The sequence below is a fragment of the Ascidia mentula genome, chromosome 1, assembly GCF_947561715.1.
Source record: "Ascidia mentula chromosome 1, kaAscMent1.1, whole genome shotgun sequence".
NCBI lineage: Eukaryota > Metazoa > Chordata > Ascidiacea > Phlebobranchia > Ascidiidae > Ascidia > Ascidia mentula.
In genome coordinates, this window is record NC_138566.1 from 23,804,915 (window position 1) to 23,823,211 (window position 18,297).

The following is an 18,297-nucleotide window of genomic DNA, read 5'->3' on the forward strand; positions in this document are numbered from 1 at the left end:
GTAATTTAGATTTTTGACGGTGTTCCGAATAATTGGTCTTTAGGAGTGGTGTAGAAGTAACAGCAACCATATACCTATAAACTAACAAACAAGCTGGAAGCCCGACTATCAGTGCAAACGGATAAGGAAGTTCCAAAATAAACAACCACGCTTGATAGTCTCAGGCAGCCGCGTATAAACGCTTTTGTGAAATTCTGCGCACGAAATAGGTGGTGACGAAACTGCGAACGTCGCAGATTTTTACGTGTGCGATTTTAATGCTTGCACGTATTGCTGCGAACGAAGTGTTGCTTGCGGGAAGTGAGAACGAGAAGAAGACAAGGTAGCAATTCTGTCACGTTTTCAAATAACGTTAGTTTGTCCATTGCCACGGCTTTATTTTATAAATTGTACTTAAACGGTTAAAATTTGTTTTTTTTCAACTTTGCTTACAGGTAAGGTGAAATAGTGCTTTTATAAAATATGAAAATAAGAAATGCATTCAATAATAAAGTTATTAAAGTGTTTAATTTTGTTTTAAGGTCCAGGGGTCCTCAGCTACTGTTTCAAACAATCAATAATAATGTGAATAGTAACTTAAATACCTCCTGCTACCAATAAACGAAACACCAAACGGAGATGTATCCCCATCAACAATCATCCGGTAAGTAATTATATTAGTAGTCTATCAAACTACATTAATTTTAATATTCCAGTGCCTTATCATAAAGCAGAATGTGTTGTAATGTTGTAGCTGTAAAAATAACTGTTATACACATTCTGAGCAATCATCTGATTGGAAAAAATTATTTCAAAACTTTGTTGCCAATCCGCAAAGTAAAATTGACCAATGCAAAAGTATACGATAAATGTTGGCTGGTCCATGCAAAATTTGTTCAATCAATGTTTGAAGAAAACAAACCCCAGCACATCTACCAAGTTTACAATCTTGCCATATTGCAAAGCTAAATGTATTGTTGTGTTGCAAAAGTAAAAAAAAAAAATTACCATTTAGTTCACGAAAGTCAAAATGTTTTTTTTTAATGCAGGTATTGAATATCGGATGATTGCGAACTATGAACCACAAGATCATGAGAGATGTATTGGTTGCCAAGTTAGAGACATGATTTTTGTAAAAAAGCCATTTGTCTTCAAATTCTCAGTGAGTGTGGACGTATTAAATACTCGAATTTCTAATTCCTTCTGTGTATATACAAAGACACTGATGTTTACTTTTGTTAGTTGGTTAGTTAACGATCAAACAAACAGCTCTATGTAAGTTGATATTTTCTGTAGTTTATTCAGAAATATAATATGGATTCTATTTAAATAAGTAAAAGAAATATATGACTAGTTCAAATATAATCTATTTTATTTTTTGAATAAGTCACAGAAACTGACAATGCCGCTTTATAGGTGAAACATATTTTTGAAATAAGAGCTGTGTATTTGATGGGTGTTTTCAGCTTTACACACAAACTCCCAATAAGGTTGTCTAGCGGCAGCCCACCAGTTCAAATTTAGCTGCAGTATCATTTCTATTATTGTTTTTTTCCTAGTTATTTTTAAACTTGTAATTAACATCAGGGTACAGAGCAAAGACCAGAAGGTTGGTTGTATGGAACCAACCAAAGAACAAATGAAACGGGATATATTCCTGCCGAGTTTGTTGAGTTCGTGCAAGTTCGAAACCCACCACAAAGACCTCCACCTCCTCCTACCCCCCTTCCAAATGTGCTCGAACCAGTGTTGGAAAACAGTGAGAGCGATATCGAAGATGCTCCACCGATACCACCAAGGATAGATAACTACCCTCAACATCAGTAAGTTTCTGTAGAAGCTCTGACAGGGCACGACGTTGTGCTGATAAGCTTTGTAGTCAGCCGCTTTTGGGAAATGCCCTAATGTGGCATGTGATTATGTACAATGGAAAAACTGCACAGTGGTGACTTTTTGTCGCTGATGTGGGTCAAGGCATGATCAAGTGTTGGGTGAAAGTGTCTTTTATACAAATTTATCTGCATATAAAGTGTCATTTTTTGGTAAAGACTATGAAACATACAAGTGAAACAGCTTAAGAAAGTGTTCATCAAACTCTTTGCTCTGTGCTTTTTGTTGGTAAATGTCTTTGTAAATTATTGCTATATATATAATAAAAGTAATGCCTATGATAGACTTAACCGAACTTTCTGCATTTTCATTAAACATAGATTATTCCAAAGTATTTGCTTTATTCAGGAATATAGCAAAATTAATGACATAATAATTTTTCAGGCCCACATCCAACTACATACCTGTCTCTTTAAAAAATGGTCCCTCAGTTTCCCCACAACCCTCTCCACACCATTCAACTTCAGTTGGACTACCGCTACAGGTACAGACAAGTTTACATGATGCATTGTCTTGTTTGCTTCATTGTCCTCCTTAACAATATTCTAGGAATAATTGAAACACTAGTGTTGATTCTGTATGAAAATCAGGCCTAAGACTTCAGGTGTATTCAGACACACTTACACCAATAATTTGTTTTAATCTGAGGATGTGATTAAAGCACAGATATATGTAATGTTTTATTTCATACAGTGTCTGATAACCATTTATTTTGCGCCATGTTTTATTGCCTAGTTAGTAACATGATGTATTGTACTGCTAAATACTGCTCTTCTGGCAAACTTTATTTTTATCGATTGCCAGAAAAGCGGTATTAAGCAACAAAAATATGCCTGGCAGCGCCAGTAACAATTTATTATGATGCATTGTCTTGTTAATGTCATTGCCTTTCAAACAACATTCTAGAAATAATTTAAACGCTGCTATTGATTCTGTAATAAAATCAATCCTGAGATTTAATATTTGTCATCAAATTTATTAATATCAAATAGAAAGATATATACTTAATATACATCTACCAAACCCCCAACAGTAAAAATGATAGTGGTTTTGCATTTTTTGTCATAAACACAGTTTGCTTCGTACCTGGAACCCCGTTTCTTTTTGTGTTTGTGGTGGGCAGTTGTTACAGAGCTTTTATGTCCAAACAAAGATAAAATATAGCAAATTACTTTAAACTGTGATGACACTATGGGTATTGCAGGACCAGGAGTGGTATTGGGGAAATGTTTCAAGGGATGAAGTCAATTCAAGGCTGTGTGATGAGGTTGACGGAACTTTCCTTGTACGAAACTCCACAAACAACCCAGGAGAATACACTCTTACATTAAGAAAAGGTAGGAAATAGCAACACTAATATGCCCATATGTAAGCTGGCATTGCTTTTGTGAGATTTTTTCTAAAATATTTTATATCTAAGACACAAGCTTTAGCACCCTTTTCCAAAAAAAAAAATTTGCTGGTTGTTGTCAAATGTTAAAAATACCTAATTGAATATATGAAAATTGCTTAATTGTATTTTGTGTTTTTACAATTTTGATAGACAAACTTCAATATACGTTCTCAAACCACAAAAATGTTGTTGTTTTAGGTGGCAACAATAAATTAATCAGGATAGGACATCGCAATGGGAAGTATGGTTTTTCTGATCCGTTCAGCTTTTCCTCAGTCACTGACTTAGTTCACCATTACCGTCAAGAATCGTTGCGTGTGTACAATCCAGAACTGGATATAACGCTACAGTTCCCGGCAAGCAGACAAGTATGTTTTCAGTTTTTGTATGGCAAAATGAGGACATACTGTGTTTGATTTGCCCCTTACCTGTCTGATGTATTTAGTTAAACATTTTCTATGAATAATTGGACATAATTGTGTCATTTCTGGCCATATGAATGCCTTTTGTGAAGCTGTATTTATATATCATGTAGTTAGGTTGAATTCTGGTAGGACTTAAATTTTGTTTGCCACTTTGTTGTCCATTTTAGGCTGAGAAATATTTGTTTTGAATAATGACCTCATTGGGTTTGTCATTGATATGTTGGTTCGTCATACTTCAACGTTACACAAGAAGAAAACAACTGACGACACATGCGGTTTCATAGAAAAAATATAAATGTCATTGATTTGCATATTAAAACGCCCACACAACATCTAAACACTACGTCAATACTTGTTTGCCAATGCAGTTTTAAAATCAAGAACAAAGTTTTCGAAAACCTACAGTTTCACCTTCAAAAGGCTGTCCCATTGGCATTCAGTTCAGTGAATAGTTGCAATTCACAGACAGTAAGCATCAGCGGTTTGTTGCTGACGTTACTAAGAATGCATTAACATCCCACAATGACAACTTGTTTACAATAAAATTTTGTTGAGCATTTACCGGCAATTAGTCACACATCTGCCTTTGCGTTACTGCACTAACAATTGTACACCATTGGTCTATATACTGATTGTGAATGTTCCTTAATCTACTGAAGATATTGGATATAAAATATTATGGCCTGGATTTATATCTCTTTAAAAAAACCTTTCAATCGGCAGTTTGAACTTCCAAATATATTTTGTAAATTTTTTTGTTTTAACCCTGTTCTTAGATTTTCTGGTAATAGATGTGGTAATTTTCCGAAAAAATTGTAGTTTCAATACCCTTTTTCAAAAATTAGCCAAATTCTACAAAATGTCTTCAGTCAAGAACTGAAATAAATCACTTTTATTGTTAACTATTGTCCCAATGAACTATTTATTCCTATGTACAAAAACATGGTATGGTAATTAAACTTACATTGTTCATTCAATTGCTGACAAAAGTGAAAGTAGTTATGGACTAATATAACTTGCTCATTTATAACTACATGTCTGATGGATTTTATTTGATCATGATCATTACTTTCTGTTAGTCTTGGGTGGCTTTGTCGTTAAATACAGTTGACCATAACCAACAAGCTATTTTCTGGCATTTGTATTCATTTGATATCCATTGTTACTATCAGCAAAAATACAATTTTGTATATGAATATTGGAAACATCTTCAATTCACTGCTGAAAATCACTCAGCATTTTGTAGATGCTATTGTTGCTAACTAGCAAGCTTAGCATATAATCCAGCTGTGACAAACAGGCATAGAATTTTTTGCATCTATTTGGCATATATTTCTGAATCTTTGTATACAAATCAACTGTATGTAAATACAAGATGGCTGGTTTGTGTGGTTTCCAGGCTTCCGCTGTTTAATCTTGTTTCGTAGTGTTGTTTCCCTTGCGGTTTTCGTTGATCTAAAAACCTCAACCAAATTACAATTGATCATCTCTTGGCATGAACTTGCATTTTATGCACTGAACACAGCACAATAAACTGCTCCAGTGTCTTTATCTAACATTTCTACTCCTGTAATTATGGAAAAAATATATTAAAATATAGTATATAATTATTTGCTTCAGAAGAGGTGTTTTATTTCGTCTTGTGCACTGTTACATGGAAACGATAAACGATTCTAAACTTTATAATCCTGTGCAGGCTGCTGAAAACCTTCCACCAGAGACAATGGATGAACTATGGAGATCTCTTAAAGATGTCGATCAACAGTACATACAAACCAGCCACAATTACCACGAGGTGTACAACCATTATACAACCAGGCAACAGGTTTGTGTAGTTTGTTGAAATTGAAACTCTTGATAACTTTTATATTAGACTGTTGTTTTTTTTGCTTGTTAACCTCCGTCTAACATTGTTTTTTTGTGCACCGTGTAGGACATACAAATCACCAAGCGTGCTATCAGCGCCTACGACGAAACGATAAAAATGTTCAGAGAACAATGCTCGATGTTAAACAACTACATGGAGCAGGCGAGAGGGACCCACGATGAGCTCAGGTATTGCCTTATTTGAACAACTTGTTATAATATCCCCCAAAAAATACACAAAAAGTGGATGAGATTAGCACTAGTACGATTATTTTGTGTCAGATCCTCAGATACTCTTTGAGAATTTGTGTTGACGTCGATTACCATTAGAACAGACTAATTCCTGTGGTTTTATGACATTTTTCCTGGCTATCGTAGCTTTGTGTGATTCTTGTCTTTTTTATAACTGGAAAAATTGCTCCTTGAAGTTTCTGTCAAACACATCTCATTCTGACAAGTAGAAAAATTGTAATTTTGTAAAAAATAATGATTGCAGGCTGATGGAAAACTTCAAGAAAATGCAATCGAGGTTAAAAAGCATTGTTGAAGAATGTGAGAAGCTGAAGACACGATTGAACCAAGAAACCTTTGCCAATCGCGAGTTGGATAGAAATCTTAACAAATACAAAGCTGAAATGCTGAACTTGAAAAAACTGCGAGAATCCAAAATAGCGTAAGCTTAACATTTTCATCAACCTGTTTTATGTGTAAGAATGCAAAAGTATTTATTGCTAATTACTAAATAATTAAAAAATTACCTAAAAAATAAAATTAATTTTGTTACTCGCAGTCACATGAGGTCGATAAGAGTTCCAGAGGAGAGAATTAACGAACAACTCCAACACAACGACAACGGAGATGATGAAGATGAAATTTACCACATGCCCGATAATGTGAACCTCCAGAAGCGATATCCAGACCACTGCGTGGAATCCAACTGGTTTTTCCCAGATTATGACAGGTTGGATTTTTACTATTATCTGGTTCTTGCTTTTGAAAGAGCAGGAAACTCCAAAAAAAAGGGATTTGCTGTTCATGTGGTAGGGGGACGTTCGGGGTGACCAACCCAGAATACGTTATAACTCAAAATAGAAATGATTCAGTGACAGACAGAAGGGCTGTAAGAGATTTATGTTCATGGCTATATACATGTCTAACGACCAAAATCGCTATTAATACCTCTCAATAATGTGGATCAAAACTCTTTGCTTTATGACACTGTTTCTCTTCAAATGTATTCCAGCAGTATACATAGACTTGTTGTTTGGTTTAACAATACTAAATGGGAGTTAATAACTGGGTTATCTGCGTCTAATTTGAGGTGTGCTTGTGCAAGACAAAGCTGTGACAGTGGCTTGCAATTATTTCTAAACACATTGTAGTCCATTATCAAGTCGGTGGCAAAAGTGCTAATAATTAACAGCCTTGAGCAGCTGGCGGCATTGTTTGCAAGACAATTATTATCTAACAACATCGTGACCAACTATGCATGCCAGACGCCAGTGTTTAAAAATCGCCATATTCTGACGCATTTTAATTGTGTCTTCAGGAGGAAAGCAGAACACTCGTTGTACGGAATGTTGGACGGAACTTTCCTTATTAGAAAGAGGGGAGGTGCTGGGGCGCCATACGCGTGTTCGTTGGTGTAAGTTGATAATCCACGTAACTTTTCCATTTCATAATGCTTGGGATAGTTTGGAGTTGGAAATGGTTGTGACGTCACGAAATTAACCTGCATTCAAATTTCCTTTCGGTTTCGTATCATCTTCATATACTTGCTCGTCATCCGAGATTCTGTCTTCAGTTTTATACATATTTAAATTAGGTTAATTACAATTCACAAGGGCGTTTTTACTAGTTAAAAGTCCAATGACTGACAACTCATCACCAAAAGGTTGCAGAAAAAATACATTTCAAATCGACTTTTTCTGACAAGTGGCCATCTCAGTTAAATCTCTTTTCAGTTAAATCTTTGGGTTAGTGCAGTGAAAAACATCTATATTGGCCTGAAAAATGTGAATTGGTACAGAGATAATTGCCAATAGATTAAAGTATTCAAAGGCCTACGTACTTTGAACCCCTTGGATAAAACAAATATGCCTTCCCCCTGCGCCAGTCGTATACGACCAGATTAAGTCAATATTATACTCAGATCCAACCTTAGCACCTGTGGTTTTTAATCTGTCGAACCTTCAGGTCGTTGTAAGGGTTTAACGAAAGTTGTAAAATAGAATTGTTTACTTAGGTGCGAAATACTTGGGAGTTATACCTTTCAATAGAAATGCCAAAGCTAGAATGCTGGGCATACAGCATACATTTCAAACGCGACCTGTGTTCATCATCGTACTTATCCATAACAAACTTCATAACCTTCTAGCTGTTGCAGTAATAAAACAACGAATTATTGTTTTCTATTCCATCTATGAAGTGCAAATCAGAAACTGGGATGTGTCACGGGTGAATAATAGGCGTATATAAATGATGCAGAGCCAACCAGGAAGTCCACCACTGCCTGATCGAGCACACGACAGACGGGTATGGTTTCGCCGAGCCATTCAATCTCCACCTCGCACTCACCGACCTTGTGCTACACTATGCACACAACTCACTTATTCCTCACAACGATCGACTCAACACCACTCTCAAAACTCCGCTAGGTGTCGCATGGCGAAGATGACCCAGGCTAATACTGGAGGTACGCACGTTGTTTTGGCTTTTCAGTGAAAATTTTAGGCAATGAGAATGCAGTTAATGGTGAGATTATTGCATATGGAAGTGAGTGATAAGTCCACATTGTCACCGATTTGTACCAACTTACTAGTGGCTTGGTTTATGTGGTTGCAAATTGTCGTTGGACCATGACCATATACCATAACAATCAGCACTGGAACGCGGGGATACTGGCTTTAAAGTTGCTGACTCCTCTTTAAAATATAATTGTTCTTTAAAAAAACATTTTCCCCAGATATTTATGCTAACTATCTAAAAAACGGGAATTTTTTTCCAACCTGCATTCAACATTTTTTGTTGATTCACGACAGAACGACTGGGGTACAGATGGTTGCGTTGCGTACGAAAGACGTTCAATCATGACTAAACAAAGCCATAGAAGCTGTAATCCCTCCAGCACTTTCCACTGTCGACGGCAAAAACCCACAAGAATTCAGACAACGGATTGGAATTCGCCGAAGGACGAGTCGATAATCTGCAGCTTCATAGCCATCTGTTTACCTCTGATTAGTGTCCGGCTGACGTTTTATCAAGTTTCCCGAAATGTCGAAGATGTCGTCACTTTTTCTTTGCGCGATTAATTATGCCAATCCAATCCTTATCCGACTGTAGATGGTTCGCGTATTTGTTATCTTGCTTCAGCGTATAAGGAGCATACGAACCAGTTCCCATTGTAACCAAATTTAAAATGGGGATGCACAATGGAAAACAAAGCATAGTGGTTACTTCCGTTTTAGTATTAGTTTCTGCAATACGCCGTGTCATTCTCAGGTGTATTAACTTTCAGTTGCTACTGGTGCACAATTTCAGACAGACTGGCTGTTTGAAATAGTGCACCAGTAACTACTGAAAGTTACAGTATCTATATAGGTCTTATAAACAAAATTAAAGAAGTTCACGTGAGGGTTTTGTGTTGTAATATCCAAACTAACAACCTCACGTTTCTCTTCATCAAGTGATCACGTGATTATGCGTTACGACATCCTCCAGCCGAGGATGATACAGTTTTCAACCTGTACACGGCCTGCCCCAATTCGTCTTGACAATTTTGCACTTACGTTTTATTTCATTTGGTGTTTTCTAGCGCCACCTTGTGAATGTAAGCATGTCCCATGTGAGCATGCGGTCGAATGCTTTGGATAATTTTCAGCCATCCGATCTGTAGTATGTGCGGTTGGATGGGCTTGTTTTTATTTGCAAAACAAAATCTGCGTGAATAATATTTGGAATAGATGCAATACCACATTTTAGCCCAGCATTAATTCTGTCGCCGCTGATAAATATATTTCATCAACTAAATTTTTCCTTCACAATTACCGGCGAATTTCACCGATGTGCGCTAAACAAATGGCATGCATTTTCAAGGCCCAAGTTTCATGGCATAAATTATCAGCTTTCATCGAATGCATACAAGCAATACACGTCATATCGAAACCAGTATTTTTGTGAGGTGTTTTGTGCTAGTTAATGCACTGATGCGTGGGTTTTACTGCTCGATTGTTTTTCTTTGTGCTTGCGGTATTTTATTCAAGAGTTTTGTTAATTTCTTTATTAAAACCCCACCGAAAGCACCAGGGTTCTAGCAGCTTGCACCAAATAATGGATATCAAATCTGAAATCTGCCTTATTCCTTGTGCATTTCGGCTTTTCTCTATCCATTATACAAAGTTCATACCGCCCAACTATGTGATAGTGGCCACGTTACACCCGATTCAGCTTGTGAAGCATGAACAAGAATATCTCGGCTGTCCACACAGATACTACTATGGTTGAGAATATTTTCATTACTTTCCGGTTGCTTAGCATCTGTGGTCACGTGAGCCACTCTCCGACCAATTAACACCGACTTTGTCGATGATTCGAAGGTCGATACATCAAATGTTTCTTTCTTGGCTAACTTTTGTTTTTGGCCTTTTCCACTGCTCCTTGATTCCGCGCTGTTTTTTCTTCGTTTGTAATCGGGTCTCTTGCAGCTATCCACAAATAAATCAAAACGCTGTCGAGTTGTTATGAGTTTATTGCACGTTCGGTTAAGGGTTTGAAAGATTTTTGACATTGGCCTCGTTAATCGTAGAGGGGCTTTCCCGCAGACGAAACAAAACAGCAAAATAACAAAGATATTAATACTGTAAGTGCAGTTGAGTAATTTCTATAAGAATCAAACCAAAATCAATACAAAAACATTTGCGATGCATCTTGATGATAAACGCTGAGGACAAATTTCGATTGCTGTACTATATATAGTGATGTAAGAGGTCTTGCAACGGACGTACATTAGTTCATTATAAGTCTAAAAACAGTCGCCATTTCTCGTACATCTCCATGGCGACTTGAATCGAGTTTTCTGTGGGCAAAAATCGTTTTATTGAAGAATTTTTTTTTTTAATCGTCATTACCGGTCGGTTTTGTCGGGTATAGCGTCCTGGAATCGACGAACGGCAATTCAGCTTCAGCAAATACGTCCTCGGCGAACTTGGTGCTGTTGAATGGTTCGTCTTTCCACAGACTTTCATTCAGTCCCTTAATGAACAAAGCCCATCTTGGCCTGTGCAAGAAAAGCAATTTTTGTGTTAAAAATAGTTTTACTGTTTATGCCATGTGCAAATTACGGGGCAAATTACAGTAAAAAAGTAGCAGAAACGCCTAGACATACCAACATTTGACGTCGTTTTTACCGTGTTTAACTATGGGAAATGATAATATGGGGCGAAACATGCAGCTTGTGCACAATTGGCTCAAAAGATTTGTGGGACTTAATAGGGGCTTTGGAAACCATAAACATACTTATAATAGTGCTTGGTTAGGGAAGCCCAATGTTTATCGGCGTAATCGAGTATTTCTCCAGTTGGCCCCCACAAAGTTACTTGGTTCCTCGCGTTGTACTCGAACAAATCCTCGTCCTATAAAAAAATCCTCACCGATTGACGAAGAATAGCAAAGTTTTCTGCACGAGCGTTGCTCGGTAAATTTAATTCAACTTCAGCTTGGACCAAGTGTGATTTTGTATGGTTTGTAATATTCCAATGCGCTTGCGTGTGTATGTCTATATGCAAAGACTTATAACCATAAAAAATAAAGGTTGATTTGTGTCAGTTGCCTTTTCAAATATATTTAATGATGTGAGTGTTACAATTTGTAAGTTCACACCGACTTGCATATTTTTATTCATCCATGGCTATTAGTGTTTATTGTTATGTGCGTAGTATGCGTGCAAAAAAAACGACTTGATTGGAAAACAGTAAATAGATGGGCATCGACGCTACAAGATACCAAAATTGCCTCTCAAATCATCCTAGTGGGAATATAACATATTGCGAACCTTGGCGTCGACGACTGACAACTTGGCATCTCTAATCCAACATCCCATCATGAAGTGAGAATCGGTTGCCAGGATACGGTCGAAATCGTCCAATAAATCCAGCATGTATTCTCCGAGCGTTGTCATGGTGTCGTGTTTTTGTTTCTGGAATTCCTGCAAAACAAGTTGTCATGGAGATTTGTTTAACGGGTACTTGTGTTGATATAGAACAGTGTTTTCCAAAACTTTTTTGTCCACTAGGTGAGATTATTTATTGACAAAAAAACGAAGTTTCTGACGTGGTCGCAAATTTGTTCTTTTTCGACTTGTTCTGATGCGCTTGTTGTCCAAAGACTTAAATTTCACCAGGCTTTTCTTAAAACCAGATTGAACCTCATGTAATACTTGAAAAAGGCTGTTATATTACTTAGCACCACATACACGGCAACAGCACAGTTTGTAGAAACATGCACGACAATAAAGGGTAAATTTTGTGATACATTGTAGGACATACATCCAGTATCAATACGGCCAATTCCCTATACTACAGTTCATTTCGAACAAGCGCATCTTGTAAATAATCTAATACTAAGGAATTGTCAAATATGGAGTCGTTACCTCGACCATAGCGTAGTAGAGTATGCGGTGAATGGCTTGCAGCATCTGTCTTGTTACGTCCACCGCATCGTACCTCACCGTCTCAATGTCACCCAGATTTGGAAGCGCTTTCGAAAAATAATCCCACGCTGATTCCAAACTGAAATAAGTCGTAGAAAATATGCATGTATTAGATCCAATACGACATTTCTAAAGTCGGACACCAGCTTTGTGATATTCCGCTAGTAAATGAAACGGATTAGCGCAGTTATCATGCGCCGTTTCGTATGTCATGGCAGTATCGCCCCGCTAAGACCTTTTAACATGCCCAGGGTTGCGAGTTCAAATTTCACTGGAAGCGCGATTTTGCGCAACTTGATCCGACTGGTCAGGTTTACAGTGGGTTTGTCCCTACAGCCCAACAATTGAAAAATGTACTACTCTTCTGGCATAAAATATACGTGCTGTATTTATTCGACGTTTCGTCTGCCATGCGGTGAGACTTCATCAGGAATTTCCACTAAAACATTCAGGGGCACAAAAAGAAAAAGGGGACACGTTGATCACGTAGCAAAAACAATAAACATTGCGGGGGGCGCAACAGTTACAACAAATTGTTATAAACTGCCGGAAAGAAAGCACATTGTTCTTTGTCGTTGACGCATCCACTGTTTTTGTGAATGTGAAGCGACCCACACCAAGCGGCTCTTTCTTGAGTCGCTTCACATTCACAAAAACAGTGGATGCGTCAACGTCAACGACAAAGACAAATTGTTGTAACTGTTTCCGGCAGTTTTAACAATTTGTTGTAACTGTTACGCCCCCCGCAGTGTATGGTGTCTTTGCCACGTGACAAACGGTGTCAACTTCTTTTTGTCCCTACATGTTTAGTGTAGTTTACTTTAAAATTGCGGTATCAATACCTATTGAAGTTTCGTAGCGTGGCAGACGAAACGTCAAAAAAATACAGCAAGTATATTTTATACCAGAAGAGCAGTACATTTTAAATTGCAATATGCCTGCTGGCAGCAACAGGAATTTCATAATTGAAACATATCATTGCTGTGAAACAATAACACTAATACAATAGGGGTGATTTGAGTGTTGTTTGGCAAGTATTGCCACAATGATGTTTCCTTTATTTCCATCCATGTTGCAAGTTGTATTACACGTCTATATATACATAGGATGTATTTACCTTGAATATTCATACCAGTACGGAAGTTGATTAATAACGAGCGAAGGTCTTTTCACTATCGGTCCACGGATGAGTGATTTTTGCGGGAACCCGACCGTCGTGTCATTGTAAATGCTGGCACCGATCGTTAGCCACGTCGAAATAGCAAAATTATCGTTGCTGTTGTATCTGAAACGATGATACCGCATTGTTTTTACCAAACACAAGTAATTTCGACGTTTCTTTTTCAAAATCGCTGAACGTTCAAACTTTGTGGAGTGACTTTTTAACTAGATCAGTGGTTCTCAAACTGTGGTACGCGTACCACTAGTGGTACGCGAGAGCTTTTCAAGTGGTACGCGATTTAGTCTACTCCATACAATTTGCCGCACTTTGCAGAAGCCAAAACCGCTGCAAATACATGATGTCGGTTTTCTTTATTGTGCATTTGTGACGCAATAGTATCAACGTGAAATTGTTGCACTGTTGAAGTAATTCTGACATCGTGTATTCAACTGTGCAACAATTTCACGTTGATACTATCGCGTCACAAATGCACAATAAAGAAATCCAAGCAACTGGTGATATTGGCTACATTGTTATTCATTGGTGATATGTCATAACAGTTATGGTATAGTAAAACGGTGGTACGCAGTGTATTAAAAAACAAATGAGCGGTACGTGATGGGAAAAAGTTTGAGAAACACTGAACTAGATCAATCGTACACTATGTGAATTAGTTGACAAAATCAACGAAATATTTCTTAGGGTTTTGAAACGTCACAAATTGGTAAAAAACATACGATTTTACACGAAACGTTTGGTAAACTTCATCGAAAAACATGTTTTCGAGCTTCAAGAATGCGAATAGTTTTTCAACCTTCGCTTTACGTATTCCGTGATCCAGTTTGTGAGGTTAACCGGTTGAACTGTGTAACCAGCCTCCAACATAAGGTCGTACACCAGGTAATTCTGGTTGATTCCTTCCGGTGTGATTCCAGTTCCTACCATGGTCGAATCCACAGAAACCAGAGTCTGATGGGGCTTCTAAATAAAGGCACATTGCGTGTTACAACCTAATCTAGAACTCCGCAACCATCGGCGAGCTGTTTTCGACTGTCTGTTCGTATTTATTCGCGAATATGTGTTGCAAATATTTTCTGTTACTGATTTGTGAACTTAATTACCAGTTAAAGATGTAGTGGTGACGATTGCAAGGACTTAACGTCTACCCTGTATTCTAGTTATTCATAACAGTTTTCCCAATCTTTTTGGGCAACGGACCCCTGTTTGTAAATCCGTTTTTCTCGTACCTCCCAGTCTTACGTCACGTCAAATTCCGCCAAGTTAGCGCGGAATTTAATGGAAAACATAAAACAAATAACATCTATAGAACAAAAACATTCCAGATATTTGATCGCAAACGTTTACGAAATCAAGTTTTCCTTTTCGCCATTTTGTCACGGGTCCGAGTTCGGGAAAACCTGATTTATAATAACGAAGGTAGCTGTTTCTGACCGTGTTTATTGTGTCCAGCTTTCCGTAGAAGCCAAGATTTCCCCCGAAGTCGTGGAGCATGCACCAAATGAAGGGTTGACCGAAATAATAGCTTGCTCGTTCAAACTGAGGGTACGACTCCGAGAATAAATCCAAAATTAAAAGTTTGCCCTGTGAGTGACAAAGCAAGGTTTGGTATTTTGTAAAATTGGTGTTCTGACATGAAATCAGCAAAATGGTTGAGCGAACTATACGAACCATTGGAACAGCCGTTACGAGAGCTTTTATCTGTGGGGTTTTCCAAAATGAAGGAGCATTGTGGAAGAGCCAACCTTGCATTAGCCTGAAAAAAAGTCAGTGGGAATATAAGTTGTAAGTCAGTGGTTGTATTTTCAGGAAAAAATATGTTTCAAAAAATTTTTTTTTCAATTATTTTTAATGTTTTTTTCATGGAATACCAACATGTACGGTCAGAAACGTATGTAATTCTGTATACTTTTACAAACCACAAAGTATGAATTAGTCACGATGGATTCAGGCTTACCATACGGCCTGTGGGTCTGCTATCGTCATTGCGTCGTAAACAGCCAGGCTTGCCTTACTCAGGTAGCTTACGTTGCTCGATCGTGGAATCATTTCGTTAAACGTGTCAGCATTGTAAATATGGTTGGTGCCGTTGTATTCTTTAATCTGTTCCTCCACAAACATTCTGCCAATAGTTCTGCAACAAACCCAGAGCAATTGTGAAATATTTCAAGGCAAACATAGGTTTGTAAAAGAAAAACAGGGGCTTATTTTTATAGATCCACATACAAGGACAATTTAGTATATGAAAACCATTCTTTTATTCATACTGTGCCAGGTCCTACAATTGGGTAATTTGATAGATCAAATATTTATTTGATACAAAGTTGCATTGCAATATGTACCACAAAGTTAATGTATTGTATCATTTTTGGTTCACTTTCATTGTTGGAAATTAGGGATTATACATAGTTTTGTGTGCAATTCTCACCTAAACAGTGGGTCGTCTGGTTCGAGCAGCGTGCTACAGGAATAAGTGCAATTGAAGTTTGACCATGGCCCAAGCTTGGACACTGTAGCCTGTGTTTACAAAAAACATACATGAATATACTATTATTGGATTGGTATTTTAGGTTTTAAAAAAAGACAGGGCATTTTTACTATTTTTTACATAATATAAAAGTTTCTCTATTTATTTGGGTGATGATTAGATTTAAAACAAAGACATCAAAACAATACTAAAATAAAAATAAGTACAATTCATACGTTGGGAAAGATTTTTGTGACTGCCGCAGGAACGTGACCAGCAAAGCCCGGAAGCACAGGAATCATTCCGAGTGATCTCATTCTTTGCAAGATCTTATGTTGCAAGGCAAGCTGACTCTCCTTCCAAGAATCGGGGAGGGGACCTCCAAACCCTTTCAAATTCCCCATCCGACCCCTGTTGATATTCACTGATTACTCTAAACAGTCCATAGGCAAGGGGAAATGATGTTTTATGATTTTCAGGGCACTGTGAGTTGTTGTGGAAAAATGGAATTTCAATGTTTACAGTGGCATAAAATACAGACTAAATGATAGTTTCTTGGTTCTAATTTGAATAAGACACACAAGTTTGAAAAGGAAACAATATTATGGAGAAAGTACTCTGATTAGCAAACTATATGAAGAGGTCACTAACTCGTCTCATTAGAATGTGTTCAAAGTTTTTGTAGATTTAAAAAAATGTCATTTAAGATGAATAAAAATTACCAACCAAGCTAAAAAGGCAGGACCAGCAAAATGCTCATCAAGGTCTTCTTTGCTGAATCCCAGACTTGTGTACACCCTTTGCCATATCGCCTCCTGTCCAGTAAAAGCTAATGGCAAATTTATGCCATTCAGGGCCATCCAGTCTATTTCGCGCTCCCATCTGAGGAAAAAATTTAAGTTTTCGTTTGTTTTGACACTCATGACAAGCCCGGCAGCAGTATTTGTAACATACACGCTTGCATTGTGGGGAACTATGTTTGCTAAGGGCAAATTTTGTTTACTCAACGTGACATTTGAGCAAACGGAATCACACGTAGAACATATAACCACCCAACAGCATGAAAGAGTAATATTGCCAATGATGATGTATTTTCACATTGGATAAACTCTTATTTATGAAAAATTAAATGATTTCAGTGTGTCCTAATATTTGTGGCCGGTAAGGTGAATGTAAAGGTGTATGACCCAACATATTTAACTAATTTTGTTTCTCAATTAGTTGCTAAAAATGAATAAATGTAGGGTTGGTCATTATATAACATTCCAAATTATTAAATAAACATGTATTTTCCCCCAATTCCCACAAAACCTTGTCCAATTCCACCATACAGAGGAGTAGCTCACAGTGCACACATTCTGATAATATCTGTACTTCACGCCAGCTTGTAAGAAAACTCCTGCTTCTGGTACAGGTGGCAGAGGCTTTGAAATTTCACTCATTTGATCTCCAGCCCAAGACAGTTGTTTTCTGAATTGTTGTTGAACGAAGTATGTAAATTGTTAGGGACGTTCATATGCAATTAATATTTGCAGAAATACCTGCAGTAGTATTTCAGATAGTGGTTAAATCCATAGGCGATGCCGACTCCACTGTTTCCAGTGATGGTGAGGATGCCATCGTTGTATTGCAACTATCAATAAAAACAGCATTACGAACAAGCACAATTACTCATACAAGCATTGGGCCAATAATGAGCTGTTTGACCAGCAAGATCATCCATAGACACACCAAGCTGCACTAATAACCCGATAGGTCAAAACAGCTCACAAAAGCACAATTACATCCCATACCAGTGCAAAGTCTTGGTAGTTTGTTTCTGGCACCAGAGCAATCTTAATTTCATTACTTCTATCTCCCACCACTCTTTTCACAAGATCTTGCACTGCCTCTAATTGGTCATTTATGGCTGTGTAACTTTTAATCGGCTCCAATGTTTCAAACATGCGAGCCAAGCATGTTTGAGGAACCGCCAAGCACACAATTAAAAGTATGCATGCTTTCAACACCATATTCAATGTTTCCAACTAACAAATTCTGATACTGAGTGAATAAATATTTTTTGTTACAATATTAAATAAATTGATAGCATTTCTGCTAAAACCTTATTAAGACATGGACCATAGTGTCAGTACACATCTTTTTGTGATGCCCCATACAACATCAATCATTTAAGGCCAAAACAGAGCCTAGAATACAAGTAAAACTAGAAATAACTATGGAACAAATGATGACATGTTTTACCACAGACAATATTCCACAAAATTGATGTAAAAGTAAAAAGCAAAGAAAAAAATTGCGATCTATTCTGGCCAAACGTCCTCTCGCTATTATTAAAAACACAAATTTTTGTATGAATAAACATGAATTGTAATTCTATTTTGATGACAA

At 37.3% G+C, this 18,297-nt stretch overlaps 2 protein-coding genes across 2 annotated transcripts; one reads left to right on the top strand and one right to left on the bottom strand.

The window, feature by feature from the left end:
- Positions 1–298: 298 nt before the first annotated feature.
- LOC145913498 (phosphatidylinositol 3-kinase regulatory subunit gamma-like) lies at positions 299–10,286 on the top strand. The gene is made up of 14 exons (XM_083001184.1): positions 299–434; positions 522–643; positions 1,029–1,141; positions 1,567–1,802; positions 2,254–2,353; positions 3,074–3,206; positions 3,461–3,648; positions 5,375–5,512; positions 5,621–5,742; positions 6,050–6,226; positions 6,344–6,514; positions 7,103–7,198; positions 8,041–8,248; positions 8,595–10,286. Exons 2-13 carry the CDS (start codon positions 619–621, stop codon positions 8,228–8,230), a joined length of 1,689 nt encoding a protein of 562 aa, XP_082857310.1. The 5' UTR covers positions 299–434; positions 522–618; the 3' UTR covers positions 8,231–8,248; positions 8,595–10,286.
- LOC145913489 (alpha-N-acetylglucosaminidase-like) lies at positions 10,283–17,945 on the bottom strand. Its single transcript, XM_083001172.1, has 16 exons — positions 17,700–17,945; positions 17,448–17,539; positions 17,218–17,376; positions 16,633–16,788; positions 16,143–16,317; positions 15,868–15,956; positions 15,397–15,573; positions 15,111–15,195; positions 14,874–15,023; positions 14,236–14,402; positions 13,377–13,544; positions 12,200–12,338; positions 11,603–11,755; positions 11,068–11,183; positions 10,680–10,828; positions 10,283–10,627 (listed from the first exon to the last, which is right to left on the bottom strand). The coding sequence occupies exons 1-16, from the start codon at positions 17,916–17,918 to the stop codon at positions 10,566–10,568; spliced, it is 2,256 nt and encodes a 751-aa protein (XP_082857298.1). The 5' UTR covers positions 17,919–17,945; the 3' UTR covers positions 10,283–10,565.
- Positions 17,946–18,297: the final 352 nt, after the last annotated feature.